The 19337-nt window shown below is 35.5% G+C and overlaps 1 protein-coding gene across 3 annotated transcripts; it reads right to left on the minus strand.

Annotated features, from left to right (window-relative positions):
* Positions 1 to 795: 795 nt before the first annotated feature.
* LOC23687956 (holotricin-3) lies at positions 796 to 14672 on the minus strand. 3 transcript variants are annotated; one of them, XM_021843801.1, is made up of 4 exons: positions 14519 to 14672; positions 1770 to 1839; positions 956 to 1335; positions 796 to 899 (listed from the first exon to the last, which is right to left on the minus strand). In XM_021843801.1, exons 1-4 carry the CDS (start codon positions 14531 to 14533, stop codon positions 858 to 860), a joined length of 507 nt encoding a protein of 168 aa, XP_021699493.1. In that variant the 5' UTR covers positions 14534 to 14672; the 3' UTR covers positions 796 to 857. The 3 variants fall into 3 exon arrangements, with proteins under 3 accessions (XP_021699493.1, XP_021699492.1, XP_021699491.1); XM_021843800.1 differs by having other exon boundaries at positions 1761 to 1839; XM_021843799.1 differs by having other exon boundaries at positions 1728 to 1839.
* Between the last annotated feature and the right edge of the window lie 4665 nt (positions 14673 to 19337).

Below are 19337 nucleotides of genomic sequence, written 5' to 3' on the forward strand. Positions count from 1 at the left end.
AGCCTGCTTCTCAGCTTCGTGTTCTTATGAGCATTTCCACAGTTATTAACTGAGAGCTTTCCTTACCGAAGTTGCCATTTTCGCATTCGTATATCGTGTAGCAAATACGATGATATTCTATGCCCAGGAAAGTCAAGGAAATTTCCATAACGAAAAGATCCTGGACCGACCGGAATAGAACCCAGAAACCTTCGCCATGCTTTGCTTTGTAGTCGCGGACTTTCCCAACTCGGCTAAGGAAGGCCCCTATCATAGCACAATTCAAGGTCAGGTTAGTTATCGCATGTCGATTTAAAATTGGGGAAATTTAATTTATTACCACTGAACCTTGTATGAGTATCTACCTGACAACTTTTCAATTGCTAAAAATTAATTAACTGATTAATTAGCTTACAATGCAGCATTATAAGACTTAATTGGTTTTAAGCAAGCTGATTGTGCAACTTTTCCTCGGAGGTTGTTTCCCCGAGTGCCATTTTTACGAATAGCCCTTTTCCCAGGATGCATAATTTCCCCTAGAAACAGTTCAAAAAGTGCAACAGTAATCTTCAGCGACAGCGTGATGAACTAGATAGAACGATAATCAATCAAAAGAAGGAAATATTTGGTTGTTCTCTAATAAATTCCGAGGACGGTGCGACTTGGAAGAACCGAATAAAAAGGGATCCAGAAAAAAGGAATAAGATTAAGAAGGCTAAAATCACAGGTCAGTTTAGCGAAAAATTGAAACGACAAAATTAGTGAACGACTATTACGAGTATATTGGGGATTTCTCATATTCACAAAAGCTAACAGTAACGTATTTCGACTTATTTCATTTATTGAATCACATGTCGTTTATACTTTTAGTTTCAAAATTAATATCCATGTTTCTTGTATCCGTGCTCATGACCGTGACCCTGTAAAGAACAATTTCGTAAAATTAAACATTTCACACCGATTGACATTAGCTTACATGTCCACTAGAACCATGGCCGCCAGATCCAAAGCCCTGTTTGCCACCGCCATGACCACCTCCGAATCCAGATTGACCGTGCGATCCCTGTCCTCCGAAACCACCTCCCTGGCCAAATCCTTGCTGTCCATGGCCCCCTTGTCCAAATCCACCTCCATGACCACTGCTTCCGCCGCCAAATCCTTGCTGTCCATGACCTCCTCCTACACCAAATCCTTGTTGGCCGTGGCCTCCCTGTCCAAAGCCACCTCCCTGGCTGCCTCCATGACCACCTCCGAAGCCACTTCCCTGGCCACCTCCATGGCCACCTCCCTGGCCACCTCCGAATCCACCTCCATGACCGCCTCCTTGACTAAACCCTTGCTGACCATGACCTCCACCTAAAACGTCAAAATTAAAATATGCTTTATTTTTGCGTTGGATCAATACTATGCACCCAATGTTACAGTGTTAAACAAATCCAATAGAGTGAAAGTTATTGGTTAATGATGCTATCAAATATTTACTGGCACGTCGAATTGTAAACTGTTGTATAACTAACATTGGTAATAATCTAATTTTTGTATGAGTCCTTCAAAAATTTTGTGAGGCTTGTCACGCTTGCCTTGCCCCCCCCCCCCCTTGGAGCGTGACGTAATTTGTGCATGACCTCACATAAATAATTAAAACTCAATTTGGTGAAGGATTTTTGGTATCGGATGAATCTACCAGGATGTAATTTGTTTTGGTAATACGAACGAAACATTTGTAAAGAGAAACTTAATCTACCAACCTTCACCATCATGTTTTGAGAAACTATTTTTACCAACGCTACCTTGACCTCCTGAGCCGTATCCCGATGCGTGCGTTAAGGAAACTGCCAGAACGGCGAAAACCGCGAGAGCCTGCAAAATAATAAAAATATATGTATTTGACAAATATTAATTGTTTCAAACATAAGGGTAGCATATCTTTCTCGCGATCTTTGGATGGAAATTTTTGTTTCAAATTTTCTGAATTAAAGGTGATCATGTCATGTCATCATACTTTGCATATTAGTTGCGAATTGACAAGAAAAAGTATATTCTGATGGCTGTAGGATTTCTCCAGTACACCTCAATCTACAAATTTTGCATTTTCATTAAGGTACCGTGGGGTAAGTGGATACAGAAAAATCAAAAGGCAACTTCATTATTATGTACAGCTTAAGTGAATAATCAGTGATGGTGTTGCGACTGGGAGGATAATTGTAATTTTATGGCTTTCTCAGTCTAATAAATTAAAACGGCTTGTTTGGCTAAGCCCGACGTTTCGGTCCCGTGTGTTGGACCTTTTTCAAGGGATAACTAAAATTGAATACATAGCTATTAGAAACATGAACATGAATAATGTAATTCAAACTTTTTTCTGTGGATAACAAATGAGGGACTAATATACTTCAAATCGTAATTTATTTAGATTTTTCTGATTTTTATGTATTGAGTATGAGGGACTTGAAAATTTTCGCCAAATGATCCACTTGCCCCACCATGGTGGGGTAAGTGGATCACCACTAAAAAAATCTATTCTCACAACATATATGGTGCAATTATGTATACTAAAAATGATATTGCTCTCGTTCTTGTTATTAGTGCTAGTTATGTTATGTTTTGATACTTAAAAACTTAAAAAGTGTCTCAATTTTTATTAAAATATTATTAAAAAGATTTATACATTAGTTCACACTAATTCGAACAAAAAAATCATTGTAGCTACAATTATTTAAAGAAAATTCTTCTATATAATCACATAAGTTATACTGAAGTATTGTAGGATTATTCCTAACGATGTTTTCGAAAAACACTCGTAGTTTAAAAATATTAGTTACAATTATTTTTGTTTAACGAACTGAAATCTTCTTATCCTATTTATGCATGTATTTGTATCATCTGTCTAGAACAAGTTATATGGTCAAATAAGGTACGATAATATGTTTTCAATTGGAAAGTTTGTATATTTTGCTCTTTTGCAACTCAGCTTTAAGAAACCACGAAAAATTTTGTTTGAATTTTGTAATATTCATTCTCTTATATTCTATTATACCAGAAAGGTTAAAATAAACTTTAGGTGGATTAATTCAAATTTTATATATACAATTAGACAAATGTAAGTTAATAATAAGAAAAAGTAAATAGAAAACAATATTTGCGAGTATTCAAATATATTCCAATTATCGTAAGCAGTCTGCCAATAAATGATAATAATACTTGATCCACTTACCCCACCCCATTAAAAAGTGGGGGTAAGTGTACCATGTGCAATATATCTGTGTTTATTTGTAAAAATCACATATTTTTCATTGTGATTCATTCAATTAGAACTCCATGCGTTGAAAAAACTAGTAGAATTTGGTTTAAGACAGATATACAATGGATTTTTGATTGACGGAAAACAATTTTGAAATTAATTGATTTTTGCAGCCAACAAGTTTACTTGTGTTAGTGTACGTGTAGTACCAGTTTTGCATTAGTATCAGTGTGGACGTAAGAACATAACCTAAACCGAAGCAATGGTGCGAAAACATTCAACATATTAAAGTATTTATGCTCAATATCGACAAATGATCCACTTACCCCACTGATACACTTCCCCCACTGTACCTTATAAAAGTAGCTTACTAATACTTCTAAAACGTAAGCATGTCATACTGATGATAGCTACTAGCCTTGCGAAGCAGACGAAATAATAGACAGTTCTAGTATTATCTTGATTTCAAAAAAAAAATGATTTTCAAAATCGTTGTATATGTACCAATTATGGCAATAGTGTTACTCGCCATAAAACTCCACCAATTATGAACACAACACTTTCCAAAAATGATGTGTTAAATTAATAATAAGTCAATTTATCGCAATGCGATGATGGGAGCAAATAAATTTTCTAAAGGGAGTCGAAATGTTGTGAAAATTCAAAATATGATACAAAACAGCATTAATAAGCACATAAGGTTCGTGATTGTGGGGAAAAAGAGCGAAAATTAAAAAAATCGAGTATCGCTGAAATTACTCTCTTTTCCATGAATTTTGCAGCTGCCGCATGTGGACGTGTTCAAAAGTATGATTGAAGAATCCTAATAATTGAGCCCTAAACTTGAAGATAACGTCTTACCGACAGAGCAAAATTCCATTTATAAGAATGTCATCACAACTCCGTGAGGTCTGTTTTGTTTGGGCGAGTCACTCCAGAGTTCTTTTAAAGTGTGAGTAAAGGTGAGCATAGCAACAAGAGAAAAAAAGTACCAGATAAAATCCTCACATTTTCTCGCACTCTCTCTCGAATCGTTTAAGGATATGTGTTGAGAATTTTGGGTTCAATGTTTACTCCTGAAAATCATTACATTCTTGCATCGCATAGGAGTTTCTGTCAATTCGGTGAATAGTCTCGTCATGGAAGACACCCGTAAAACAGCTTTACTTCTTTTATTTTACTGGACAAAAAAAAAGTAATCTAAATTTCGGCGCGTTGTCCTTTATCTGTTAAGAATGAGACGTGCGTGAACCAATATTTCGAAAAGTTCGTTTTTCGGAAAGAACTGCACTAATCAAGACCTAATTATCATCAGAGACGAATAATTTTAACATTCCTATGATATTAGCCATTACATGCTAGTGAATCAGTAATATCAATTATTTTGTGTTCCTACTATTGCCATAATTGGTACTATAGCGATAATTGGAACTTCTATCCTAGCATATTAGATGGATTTATTTTTTCGATTATTCTATTTTTCTTGATTTCATAAATTATTTGAAATTCCTTATTTCAAGTTTGGAAACAAAAACTTGAATACTATTGGATTCAAAGCGCACTCCTTCATAGTTTGGATAAGTAAAAGAACTTTCAACACATAAATCTAGCTGGTGATAATAGATTTTAGGTTTGCAATGAGAATTTCGTTTGCTGATTCGATTCAGTTCATTAGGATTACAAGAAGAGTTCTCTTTCATAATTTTCAAGACTTTTTTTAGACAGATTGGCGTTGCTATGTTGTTGTTCAGGAAGTGGCCTAAAGGGGGCCTAACAAATCCTTGTTATACAGAAGTAATGTCAGCCGCAGTAATCAAGATTCTTACAAATTTCGTAGTTTGCATAGATTGTACTGATGTTATTTGTTTGTGATTTTGTCTCATATCGCTGCACATCAATTATATTTGTAAATTTCAACTTCAACTACGAACTATTGAGACAGAAAATACTAATGCTTTGCGTAATCCAGTGAAAAAATCTTTAAGAATTTTTACAAAGAACTCACGAGGAATATCCATCGTGATTCTTCCACGAACTTTTCTCCTGGAATTCCCGCGGAAAAATATGCCCGGGATTAGTAGTTCTTATTCAACAGATTTTTCATTAAGTTTCTTTAGCTCTCTGATTTTTTGAAGAAACTCAAATCGCTGTGAAAAAACTCTTGAAGAATAGGTTCCTAAAGCCCTGTCCCAATTTTAGCACCAAACGCTTATGTTTAGGCCAAAAACACATGTTTACTCCATTTTTTAAAGCTTTTTGATGGTTTCCAGCCAAAAAAGCATTTTTTCTGATTTTTGAGATTTTGTCACACCCTTTGCTTTAAACCCAAATTTTGGGTGTATTTTTTTCTCCGTGTCCCTTCCGAAATGTCAGATAGTTTGACGTTAACGTCAAACATGATTAAATACACTCAAATAAAGATTTAAAAAAAAAAAAAAAAGTCAAACATGATCAAAAGTGTCAAGGTTCAAATTTGGACCCATTTTTTAAACTAAAGTTTAATTATGGCATAACCGTTCTTTGAGCGGGAAAATTGGTGGTTGCAAGAACACGCTCTGTCGTGTTATTTAATAAAAACAAGTTTTTATCAAAAATTTTAAGACCCTATTCGTTGAAGATATAAGACAAAAGGTCGAATACGCGTTTTTTTCGATTAAGCTACATTCGACCGAATGCGCAATAGGACGAATGGACAAATTTTTACTGTTCCTAGTTTTTGTTAATTACGTCAAAGTGTTAATTATTTTTGTGCTTCGTGAAGCCCAAGCAGGACAGTTCGGTTTTGCGTCGTCCGATAGATTTAGCTCACAGTTTCGCGCATGTTTTCGTCGCCGGAGATTTTTTTTCCTGTTTTGGAGCGTCTTGCTGGGTAATGCTTCGTGATGCCCAAGCAGGACAGTTTTTACATTCAGAAATGGAATAGTGAAAAGTAGTTTGTTCCAGTATGATACTTTTTCTTTTGTGAGCCTTCCGAATCGTTTTTGTCCGCGTCGTGGAACTTCTGATCGTTTCTTGAACGGAAAATGTTATTTTCGGAGTTTGATAATTATGTTCAGATTGCGCATTCTGTCCGGGCGAGTGTTACGCAACTAACAATCGGTTGTGGATGCTTTTTAACCGTTCGATGACCCTGGAGGGATCGATTCTGCTTTTCGTATAATTTTGAGCAGAAAAACCGACTGTGTTATCCTAGGGTGTTTAGTTCGAACGCGCTTCCTTTCGTTTTTGAATTATCTAAAAATACAGTACCACCCAGTACAGTTTTTCAATGGGCACAGTTCAGTTTTTCAATAGGCGTGATTTTTTTTTTTTTTTTTTACGTGTATCGTTATTTTATACAATCCGATGACCCTGGAGGGATCGGTTTTGCTTTTTACTGGTTATTGAGCAAAAATATTACTGCACAATCGACAAGCATTTCGCGAAATACTATTTATACTATAAATAAGCTATTGTTTTCTCTTTTGATTGCCGGCATTCAAAAGATTAATTTGAAAACGCTTAAACAACAAATATTTATGGTCTATCCTTAGCTTTCCAGGCGAATCCTGACAATATACCTTCCCCAACCTCCAACTCCGTAGCACTTATGAGGGTGTCGCTGAGTCGGTGGCCTCTCATTAAGTAAGTGCTACATCAACATTTCCTTCCCCTATCCCAAGTTACGGTAAAGATGGGCGTGGCCGGGAATAGCGATATTCATGCTTTTAGTATTCTTGTTTATGATTTGAACAAGGTATACTCCCCTGCCTTGTTCTTGAAAGTAGTCAGGATGAGATTATTAAAAAGAAACATGAATGTTGCTAGTATCCAATCTACGAAGTATACCGTAACTACGCTAACGCTAACGCTAACGCTAACGCTAACGCTAAAATTTTAAGACCCTATTCGTCAGAGAACGCCTTAAAATGTTTAAGATTTTCCCAGGAAGGTCCTATACGTACTTATTACACATAAATTCCAATTGTTAGTTCAAAATATCATACATCGTGAATTTTCTGGAATTACTGAAGATTTCATCAACAAATAGCACAAGAAATTATAGGACTAATACTTTTTCAGCAATGTCAGAACAAAACGACTGATTTTCGTCACTTAGAAATCGTGAGATGAACTACCAACAATCATCAATAATGCTAACAGATTTCAATGAGGATCTGGAACAACACAGACACACGCAGTTTTTTTTCAGCTCTTCCGGATGCCTTGGTTTGACATTTGTCTATAAATAACCATCCTCTATGTAGTATAATAATTTGATTTCTATAAGTTTCCTATAAGCTTCGGTGATCATGGTGGTCTATACTGTCCATAAAAGCATAACTGTGGATTTTTGAACCAACACCTTTTTTCGTCGCAGCATACATGTTTTAAATTACACTTTAGTATGCATATAAAAATTAACACACTTTGTTTGAAAATATTGTGCACCAAAATATGAAGTTGGTGCAGTTCCATATTAAAAAAATAAAGGCATAACAGTCTCTATATGAACTTCCAACCCTGATAGTAACTGCAAAACTTAATTTGTGTTTACGTTTCTATTTTTTGCTGATCAATAGAAGCAAAATGAGTAATCTGTGCGGATGTGTGAAATGAATATGACATGTGCAAATGTACCAGAAAATTATGAACGCGCTTTTTTCTTAAAGCATACTTTTTCCTTATGCCTTTATGGGCAGTATAGACATGAACAAATCATATTATACGTCAAGTTCAATAAATATTATTTTGAACGTGTTTGAAAAAAAAAAACGCACAGTAGTCAATATGATCATTTTTATGATCAATTTTCGGATCTTCAGAGAAAGTTGTAGTGGTCATAATTTTCATGAATTGACCATTTTTATGGAAATTGCGGATTTTTCAGTGAACCAAGTTATTGACCATTGCAGCCAAGTGATGCCCACATTTTGAAACTATTTATTCAATAACCGGCACCTTTCTGATAATATTTGGGTCACTTCTAAAAACCAACGCGGAGAGCTTCAAAGGAATGGCACCAACGCTCAAAACTGGTACAACTATTTCCCTTCAATGAAAGCTAAAACAATCGGTTGGAGAATTGCTAGGAACGAGCGTTTTGAAAATTGTAAGTTCATCCTGACATTTTATGGGTTAAAATATATTCACAGTTTCGGCTTATAATCCGTAAAAATCTATAATTCATCTAATAACTCCACTGTACGGCATGCCATGATATTTAGATCACTATTTTCAGACCATAAAAGTCTTGAACAATTTTGATAAAAACATTATCCTCAAAATACTATATGGATGCATTGAAATATTGAAATCAGTCTAGTATCAGGTTCAATCACACACCTGTGTGGCAAGTCTTCAGAACACCATCAATAAATCCTAAGCACCTACACCTCCAACGCAGACTCTACAACGTAGTTGGAAACATCATCTTCAAAAAAGTTCAAAGGGACGGTTGACAAATTCAACCCAAAAACGAAGTGAAATTACCCCACTGCACAACAGCTCTACAGACTTTTCGGTTCACCATTCAGAAGCTTTTATGGTCTTCTACAAATTTCCAAAAAAATATTCTTAGGATACTTTATTAAAACGTTTGAATGATTTTGGCCAATTATCAGATCCATTAACTCCATTGTGTTATTGAATTTCGACTAGTTCTGACAACCATAAACGTCTGCTTGTCGACTTCGCCGAAAGCATACTTTTCAACGTACATCGTTGAAAAGTTCACACAATTTTTTTATAATCAAAATCAATCACTCTACCATACTTCAAAATTCGAGATTATTCGCTCCACCATCCGAAGGTACTGTGCCGGAAACATTCTCAAAAAATCATAGAAACATCTAAATATTATTGCAAAAAATTAAGTCATTTTTCTGAGGTGATTTGGTATGGTGATTTTCTATGATGATCTCAAGCGCCATCTAGGTTTTTCTTAAGCACGACATCCTCAAAATGCTTCACAGAAACATTTATTCAATTATGGTCATTATCAAATCAAATTACTCCACTGTGAGGCACAATGTCAAAGGTATTAAACAATACTCAATACTACAATACTAAATATACATTTTTTCCAAAACCTGAAAGCAACATTACCGATTTTGTCAATAAAAATAAAAAATGATTTTGTGTAACGCGACACCATTTAAAGATAAACGTAATGCGCCGCTCATCAAATGAATTAAATGAGATTCAGCAATTATTCTATATTTCCTTCTAGTTTGAAGTCACACTGTGGTTTTCCAACAATACATAGATGGATTGCCTAGAACAAACTCAGATTATAAAAATTATAACGGAGCAGATGTAGGCGATTATAGAGTGATGTTTGAAAAAGTGCATTTTCGCAATGGTGCCGTTACGAAACGTAATTGCTTTTGTACCGTCGATGGGGGTGACAATGGGTCTAGGGGGTGAGATTGGGTCAAAACGGAAAAATATGTTTTGTGAAATATTTCAGCTAATAACGCTGATATTACTAAAATTAATAATTCATATGTTAGGGAACATATTATTACACATAATTCATAACAATATACATTTTTGGAAATAGTAGTTTTTGTGTACTACATCAATAAACTTGTATGTTGAAACTAGATAAAATTTACAACATTAAATTTCTCCTGTACAAAATATAACGCATGTACTCTTGCCTCTATCGTTGTATTAGTAGAATGTAGAAAGTCTTTTCATTACACATCACAGGTATTTTCCGGAATCTGTTTGATTTTCCCACAAAAAAATCATTTTTTTCGGTACGATGTCCAAAACATTGGAAATGGGGGTGAGATTGGGTCAAGCAAGAACGATAGTAAATGAAATTCCAAGTCCACTTTTTTGACATTTTACGGTGCCGGGTGTTCTCTTTTTTCATTCATATGTGTTTATTCTTTCTAAATACAGCATCTCTGAAACATCAAACAAGTCTACTTGAGTATTCCGTGCATTGAATAACAATACAACGTATTTTGACAACTTCTCAAACCAGCAACTGTGTTTCGTGCGCAGCATCATCGTAAATTTTTATCAAAAGGGTTTATTTTTCTTAAATTGATTATTTATCAGTGTTTTCATATTATAGAAATATCTCACGGAAGTACAAATGAGTTTGATCGCTAAAATACTGGGATTATGACGTCAACTTCGGCCTGAAATTTATTGATCGTGGAATGTCGCACCGAAATTTAACTATTTGCGAAGGTTTAAAATAATCACTGTTTCAGTACACCTTTGGGGAAACTGAATGGGCTTTATAGCAATGGGGATGAGACTTTGAAGACAATTTGAGGGAAAAACCAAGAAAATTTATGTAAACTTGACGAAAAATGTTGGTTTTCACATATTTTTTCTCATAGCTCTTCAATTTTCAGTATAATCTTTCTTTTAAGTGGGTTTATCATACTTGTGAAACATCTTAGATATCTTTTTGTCTTGTTTGCATCGTTTTTTGGCAAGATTTTCCAGCTGTGAATGGTTTTGAAATCATATTCTCAAAAACAAGTTATTTCAATTACAGTGACCCAATGTCACCCCCTCTATGGGGTGAGATAGGGTCATTTTTCATTCACTTATGGTGCCGCTGTGAATAAATATTTGTCTTTAATTTTTTGAACAGTTGTTAATGTACCATCAAAGTACGTACACACACAATTTGAAGTTTATTGGAGATAAATTGCGATAGTTATTCAAAAAATAAATCGCACATATCCCTTTTTGACCCATTGTCACCCCCAACGACGGTACACCATATATACAATGTGAAGTTTCGAAATTAATCTCACAACATCAAGTACATTTAATATGCAAAATATAACACCTGTTTAATCGCCTGATCACTAGGCATATTTCCGAGAAAATTTGATTTTCATAAAAAATCAATATGACTGTCTATGTCTATGTGGAAACTAGTTTTGATGGGTTATATTGACCAACGCGATTGTTAGTTCTGCAAAAGAAGGTTTCTGCTCAGTCCCAATATTTTTAGACACAATATGGAATGCAAGATTTCGTTTGACGTACTCGTAGTACATATAACGCTTTTCTTTTCATTTTTTAGAAATATTATCTCTTGGGCTGGCCAAAACCAATGCGTCTACCCTACACAGTTTTTCAAAAATAATAAATAAATCACGAGCTCGGTTTGCGTTATCCAAAAGCGTAGAGTTAAAATACTGTTGTCCGTGCTCTTGGTGCACACGTTTAAGAATTTTTCAACTTTATATGTTTTGTGGATCACACAAATCATAACACTGGAAATGTGAGTCTTTAAATAAATTTATTAACGATCACAATAAATTAAACATCTAACGGATGGGATTGGATACCAGGTTGTCGGCGTGAGAGGTACATATTAGACAGTTTCACAAAAAACAAAATGTCTGGGATTCAACCAGTCACCCCCTAGTCCTAGTTGCAATACTTAAACAAATTACCAGTCAAATTTTCATCCAATTTGGAGAAGATTAGGAGGTGCCTCAAGTCGAATTTGTGTTTTTTGGCTATTTTTTACATTCAAAAATTCTAACGAGAAATTGGAAAAACGAAAATCAAAATAAATACCACTAGTTGAACGTATTATTAGTACTTTACAACTTCTGAGAACACTGTATGCCGATTAGAGATGGTTTTGACCTCATAAAATTGATTTCTGTTCATTAAAGTACCTGTAAAACATACATTTCTCTACAGTTTTTGTTCTACAAGATTCTTAACCTCATGCCTAATCATAAAAGTTCAACCGTAGTATCATTCCTTTGTTATTTCCGAACATTATTGTAGTACATCATTTTTGTATCCGAATTACAGATAAATTGTAAAAATTCGTCGGAAATACGACATTCCTTATTCCCCTGCATTTAGAGCTGCTGCCAAATGGTGCAATTGCTGACATGTTACAAAAATGAACATAGTAGCTTTGCTTTTTCAATGATGGATGATGATTGAAGAAAACAGCTATCAAATGTCATCAACGCAGTCGTGTTTCAAACAACATTCGCATTTGATGCCAAGCTTTTACATATGTGATATAGCCCCGAGGTTAAGCTTCTCGACTACTAATCTTGAGGATCAGAGTTTGATTACGGGAGTTCATTTAGAGTGTTGTTTTTTGCCATGGACCAAATGACCTGAGGCCAATAAATTTCATCACGATTCATTGTTCAAAAGTGCATCTTGTGTCTGAGTCTTAATCACAAAAATCTCCCACTTCTAAGTGAATGAAGAGAAAGTAGTGATTTGCGCCTTTAGTCCTTTTTCTATGCTGCATATAATAAACATTGGTTTCACTCTTTTTTCTTTTCAAGAGACTTTGCCCTGACGGGGCATTCGTCTATGTAAAAATAATTGGTTTCACTCGAAAAAAAGAATCATAATTGAACTCCGATCCTCAAGATCGGTAGTCGAGAAGCTTAACCTCGGGGCTATATCACATATGTAATTGCTTGGCATCAAATGCGAATGTTGTTTGAAACACGACTGCGTTGATGACATTTGATAGCTGTTTTCTTCAATCATCATCCATCATTGAAAAAGCAAAGCTACTATGTTCAATTTTGTAGCATGTCAACAATTGCGCCATTTGGCAGCAGCTCTAAATGCAGGGGAATGAGGAATGTCGTATTTCCGACGATTTTTTACAATTTATCTGTAATTTGGATACAAAAATGATGTACTACAATAATGTTCAGAAATAACAAAGGAATGATACTACGGTTGAACTTTTATGATTAGGCATGAGGTTAAGAATCTTGTAGAACAAAAACTGTAGAGAAATGTAGGTTTTACAGGTACTTTAATGAACAGAAATAAATTTTATGAGGTCAAAACCATCTCTAATCGGCATACAGTGTTCTCAGAAGTTGTAAAGTACTAATAATACGTTCAACTAGTGGTATTTATTTTAAATTTTCGTTTTTCCAATTTCTCGTTAGAATTTTTGAATGTAAAAAATAGCCAAAAAACACAAATTCGACTTGAGGCACCTCCTAATCTTCTCCAAATTGGATGAAAATTTGACTGGTAATTTGTTTTAGTATTGCAACTAGGACTAGGGGGTGACTGGTTGAATCCCAGAAATTTTGATTTTTGTGAAACTGTCTAGTACATATGTGTACTAATTACAAATTAGGTCTGTCTCTAAATAGTCATTTTGATATAGTTCTGTACAGTGGCTGATAAAGATCACACTCGTGATAAGGTTACGTTAATGGAATGTATCCCTTACAAGAGAATTACATCTGGCTTGGACTCCTGTTTTTTGAAGAATCTAGCACTTTTCCTGTACGAAGCGTTCAATACCGTGTGTCTTCTTCTTCGTTTTATTCCAGGTATCACATTCCATCAGTGGTAAAAGCTGCATCTGAGCTTAGTATTTCAGAGCGCTTTCACAATTGTTAACTGAGAAATTTTAATTCATTAAGAGCCAATCTACAGCGTGTTCAGCCAAATACTGGAATGTGTATCAGAAACAGACTCCGAGGCACTCGCAGTTGGAATATTTAGGGCTATCCAGGGTTTTTAGGGCTATTTAGGGTTTCTTAACTGTTTCTGTATCTAAGTTAAAAATTTAACTAGAATTCACAATTTTCCGTGACCTGGAACTATTTTAAACCACATTTGAAATTAGTATGGAAATCGGTTTTGAATCACCCCTTGGCAAGTTTTACTTCGGGATGAACTGTCATTATGTAAATGGAATTGTCATTGAGTCGATGGATTGAAATCTTTTTTAATCATTTATGATGTAAACATTAAGATATTGAAGTGCAATAAAATCGTGTTATATTAAGAAAAATGTGCACTATCGACCAAGCTACAAAAAACTGTAAATTTTTCTTCACTAAACAACCCAATACGCTCTTCTAATAAATTATGCGATGGACAAAAGATTTGATACGAAAAGATCCTTGACCGGACCTAGAACTTTATCAGAGGATTCCATAAAAAATGCAAACACTAAATGGAGTACCATTTTACGAAGATATCAGAAAAAAATATTCCCAACCATTAGTTTCTGAAAATAAAATGTTCATCTGCGCGAAACAAATAACTCAATCACTACATTTTCTCCGCAAACAAAATCACATAGATCAAAATTTTTCATTTGACTGACACGTGCGTCATAATCGTTCGAAGTTATTATTTTCGTTGCACAGAACTATAAACTAAATGCCTATCGACTGAGATTCTATCGAAAATCTCAGAGAAGACTTCAACATTTCACTCAAGTATCAAACTGACATATCACATATCCACAGCAAAGCCAACAGAGTTATTCAGAGGTTTTGCTTATCCAACTTCTATCCGTACCAGAAACTTATTCATAGTGTTGCAGGTTGTTGATCCTTAGTTCTTGACTCGAGAAACTTCTTTCTTCACTAGCTAGCTTTAAACGGACGAGGTTTGATGTTCTATCACTACCTAGGGCGGGTTCCACTCTTGCACTGAACTGATTGCCATGGTTCGATAATCGCTTTTATAGGGAACTGCAATCCTGTTTATTTTGTTTTGATCATGCAGGGCAAATCAAATTCTGACCGGGAACTTCCTTCACCAACACATTGGCGCGTTTGCTTCGTAGTTTCGTAGATCCCGTTGCCGGATCCATTGAAGATGAAACGAAGAACACACGGCGGTTGGGATTACAAGGCAAAAAAAAATGATACTCGCGTTTAATTATGTACACGTAATCGCGCTGCATCCAGGGCATAAGAAGATTCTACTAAGAAAAGATCTCAATGTATCGTCTCGTATTTCGTCATCTTTATTTGTGCCTTTGTAACTAACTTGTTTGGTTGAAAATACAATGTGATTCTTTTCGCGTGAAGATCACCTGTGGAGTTCATTTGCCGAAGAACCTGATTTTGGAATAGGAGTATGACTGTTCCACTGAGCGATACTTATCTAGAGTTTAATTTGAATGGCGTGAATGATGAGAGCGACAACTCAGAATTTAATCGGGGTTTCAATGATATCTTCATTATATCAATTCTTGCGTAAAAGGCAAAAGACTGACTGTGACAACCATGTTCAAATAATAATATGATTATTTGCACCGCTTGATGCTGGCAACAAAAACCACACGATCAACCGGATATGCCCATCTTTGAGGAGATCGTAAAATATGATGTCGCAGGGCCATTATTTGATCCCAAGAACGAATTACAGTCAACTCTCCATAACTCGATATTGAAAGGACCATCGAGTTAGTTAGGTATCGAGTTGCAGAACACAGAATTAGTGCAACTACGATCCAAGAGAGTTAGTCATGGAAACCAAAATTTACTATGGTTCTTTAATTTGTTATCGAGGTACGGAATATCGAATTAGGGAGAGTTGAAACATGAAACGCGTTAAGAACTAATTGTTGGCACCAGCTTGACTTTGAATTGTAGGCGATTTAAGGCTGAATCATATAAAGCTATAAAGTTTACTTCAGAATAGCCGTTCTATTTTAGATTTCTTCTGATTTATAATTTTAGAATGTTGTTCTAAATGTTTAAGGAAGGATAAATAGACAATTTTCTATTTTATTGTGTTCATTCACGGATTACTCCTTTGTTTTACAGTATTTAGATATACACTCCAGGGCAAAAGTTTGAGTTCACCCCCTCAAAAACATACAAAAGTATTCTGTCCATTAGGACGATTCAAATTTTTAAAAATGTTTGAAAATATAAGTAGAAACTTATTATCCCATATTGCAAACTCATTCTTCAAGCCTTAATGAAGCATATTGCTGAAGGAAAAACACCTTTTTGAGCTAATTTTGAACATGTTTGCAAGGCTATAATCCCATATTAAGCCAAACAATAGCAAACAAACTCATGAATATCTCTTCTGCTGTACGTCGGATTGAATTTCTCTCTTCAGCAAATGTCTTTATTATGGTTTGAAGAATGAGTTTTTACTATGGGATAATAAAGTTGTACTTACATTACAGTACTAGCGTGTTTGAAACATATCTCAAAGTTTCTTCATAGTAATTTCCATATAAACCTACATTGTCTTTGGGCCACCTTTAAATCACCACCTAGAAGCTGAAAATTTCACAGAACACTATTTTTATGGTAAGGATGGTAAGAAGTATTGTAACAGATGGTTCCAAATTTGGGCTTGTGACTCCATCACAAGAGATGATTTTGTTCACCTGAATGCGGCCCTGTATATTATGCTCACGGGAAAGGGCTCATCTCTCACTCTCCCATCTCCAATACTCCACTGCACTGTGACGTCACGCATCAATTTTGACAGGTACTGGTCCTGTTGTTTACAGTTTGGACTTAGTACTTTTTTCGAATCTTTCTTAATTTCGTGAAAGTTTGCTCCGATGAGAGGTCAAATCCACTGCAGATACCCACGGATCGTATTATTCTATCTTCCTACCGTGGAAAATCGTCACCATCAGCATGCTGGTGATAGAAATGCGAAGATGAAAAAATGATGGAAAAAACGACTAAGTCCGAAACGTAAACAACAGGACCAGCAGTTGTCAAATAAGTGAGGTTAGGCCCGTCATATGCAACGCTATATATCTCCCTGCGATATCACACACTCTCACAAAGTTTCTTTCTCACAAAGTTTCTTTCTCGCCTCGAGAGATTTGTTCACAGCGGTTTGAACATCGGCGTGCACTCAGTCCCGAGTTCCTTAGCACTATCCATAGGCAAGGCAAGGAGTGGCGTAACTCATAAGGCACGAATATGAAAAATATCCGACAAACTCGGGTTTGTTCGGATTCTTATGAAAAAGAAGAAACGGTAAATGCTCGGCCGTTCCGAACACGCTAGAGTGCAGCAAGTGCGCGACGTGTTAAAAGCTTAACGTTTGCAAAAGTGCGATAGTGAACATATAGTGATTTTTTTAACATCTCTGTCTTGTAGTTTTTATAAGGTCTAGTGTCCAAAAGAAATCAAAAATCACAATTAGTACTGTTAATAGTGGTTAAGAAAATATGTAAAAGTGGTTAGTAATGTTAAATGTGAATACTTCATGCAAAATATCTAAAATCTGTTGTCTGCTTAAAACTAGGGTAGTGTGACACATAATCGCCTATTCTAAAAGTATTACTATCAATGTTCGATACGATCGCAGAGAAAAAGGTAAATTATCCATGCACAATTTCTTAAAATCTATAAAAACTATTGTATATTAGTTATTTACTTGCTAAATTACGGTTTTTCATGGGAGTTCATATATATCACGTGGCAATATTCTAATATGGTGTGTAGGTCCATACCAGGGCATTTTTCTTTTGTATTTTGGACAAGCCATTGTCTGCGCCGCCATCTCGCTTGGACAAAGGACGGAACAAGACAATACTGAACAAAAGGATCGAGCTTGAAGAGCGGGCAAACCAAAACCCCGCTAGAAAGGCGCCATTTGGGATCTTCCGATTGCCGGAATTGTTCAACGGTTCTAAACCATATCCAGCCAATACTCATCCTGAAGCCAAGATCTAGCAGTTTTCCGACTATACTGCGCACGATCAGTGGCTGATGTTTCACCACCAACACCGGAGGGCAATATTCGCCGATGTTACCCAAGCTGTTCAGCTAGGCACCCAATACAGCAACCCATTGTCTGGGTATGCAAAGAAAGAACACGCAACAATACCAAGCCAAACCTAGACCTAACCGCAAGTAGCAAATGTGACGTTACAATAACTTTCGATTTTTGTAAAATTAGCTTAATATAATTCTGTGCATGTGAATTCGATCGTCTAAGTCATTTCAGTGTGTTTAAAGTCTCACTATTGTTCTATTCTTCTCTCTGTTCCATTCCGGGTCCACAAAGGGATCTTCATGCCTCTTTCCCTCCTTGTTCTGATTGGAATGTTATTTGTGGTGTGGCCTTTGAGCTTGCATACAATCGTAAGTAGTTGTTAGTGAGTTTACCCAACCCTAGTTACGTTAGTGGATGTGTTCTTAGTTTCAGTTCCCGTTGGAGATGGATTCTTCGAGTGAAGTTTGAGTGAGTGTGTACCGATTCCCCTTCTTCCGACTCTGTAGATAACCTTCAACTGATCATAGCCGAGGGGGTTATAGCATATGGAAGATTGGATCTTCGATTTTTTTAAAAATTTGAATCGCCCTACTGTCCATATCTCTGTGATTACGCGTTCAATTTAAACTCTCTAAGCCGCATTCGAAAGGCAAAGAGTTATTCTTACTTCGTATGTACTTTTCCGAAAATATTTTTTGAATTTTTTATACTAAATTTTGGCTTAAAGTTGTGACATTTTACAAAAAAAACACGCTAAAAAAACATAATTAATTTCCTCAGCATTGTATCGACCAAAATTTTAAAACAAGGTATCATTAGAATCGTAATCTTATATTCTTTAAAGAGTAATCACGATTTTTTTTGCGGAAAAATCTGAAAACTATTTAAAATCAATGAAACCCTCATTCAAGTCATCGTGCGATAGTTTGGATTCATCCCTCAGTATGATGCAAATCGTGCAAAAGTTTGGGTTCACCTGAGCCACATGCAAATCATTTTTGTCAATATCTCTACCCTTTTTCAACCGTTTTTAATAATTCATAGCCTTTTCAAACGCAAGTAATGGCGCGTACATGATTGGTTTGAGATTTCACAGTTTTTTTCGTGTTTTAAGTAAGTTTTTTGCACGATACACCATACTGAGAGGTGAACCCAAACTTTTGCACGATGACTTTAATGACTGTTTCATTGATTTTGTATAGTTTTCAGATTGTTACGCAAAACAATCGTGAGTGCCTTTCAAAGAATATGAGATTACGATTCTAATGACACCTTGTTTTAAAATTTTGGTCGATCCAATACTGAGGAAATTAACTATGTTTTTCAGTATGTTTTTTGAAAAATGTCACAACTTTAAGTAAAAATTTAGTATACAAAATTCAAAAAATGTTTTTGGAAAAATACATACGAAGTAAGAATAACTCTGTGCTTTTCAAATGCGGCTTAGATAGTTTCAATTGGACGTGTAATCCCAGAGTTATGGACTGAACACTTATGTATGTTTTTTTGGGGGGTGAACTTAATCTTTTGCACGGGAGTGTAGTAGTCTGAGACTATGATTTATGACGCCATGAGATTCCTGAATTCTGCTGCCTATTTGCCTTTACAATGCTCTGGACAGCAA

Source organism: Aedes aegypti, chromosome 2 (assembly GCF_002204515.2).
Source record: "Aedes aegypti strain LVP_AGWG chromosome 2, AaegL5.0 Primary Assembly, whole genome shotgun sequence".
In the NCBI taxonomy this organism is placed as follows: domain Eukaryota; kingdom Metazoa; phylum Arthropoda; class Insecta; order Diptera; family Culicidae; genus Aedes; species Aedes aegypti.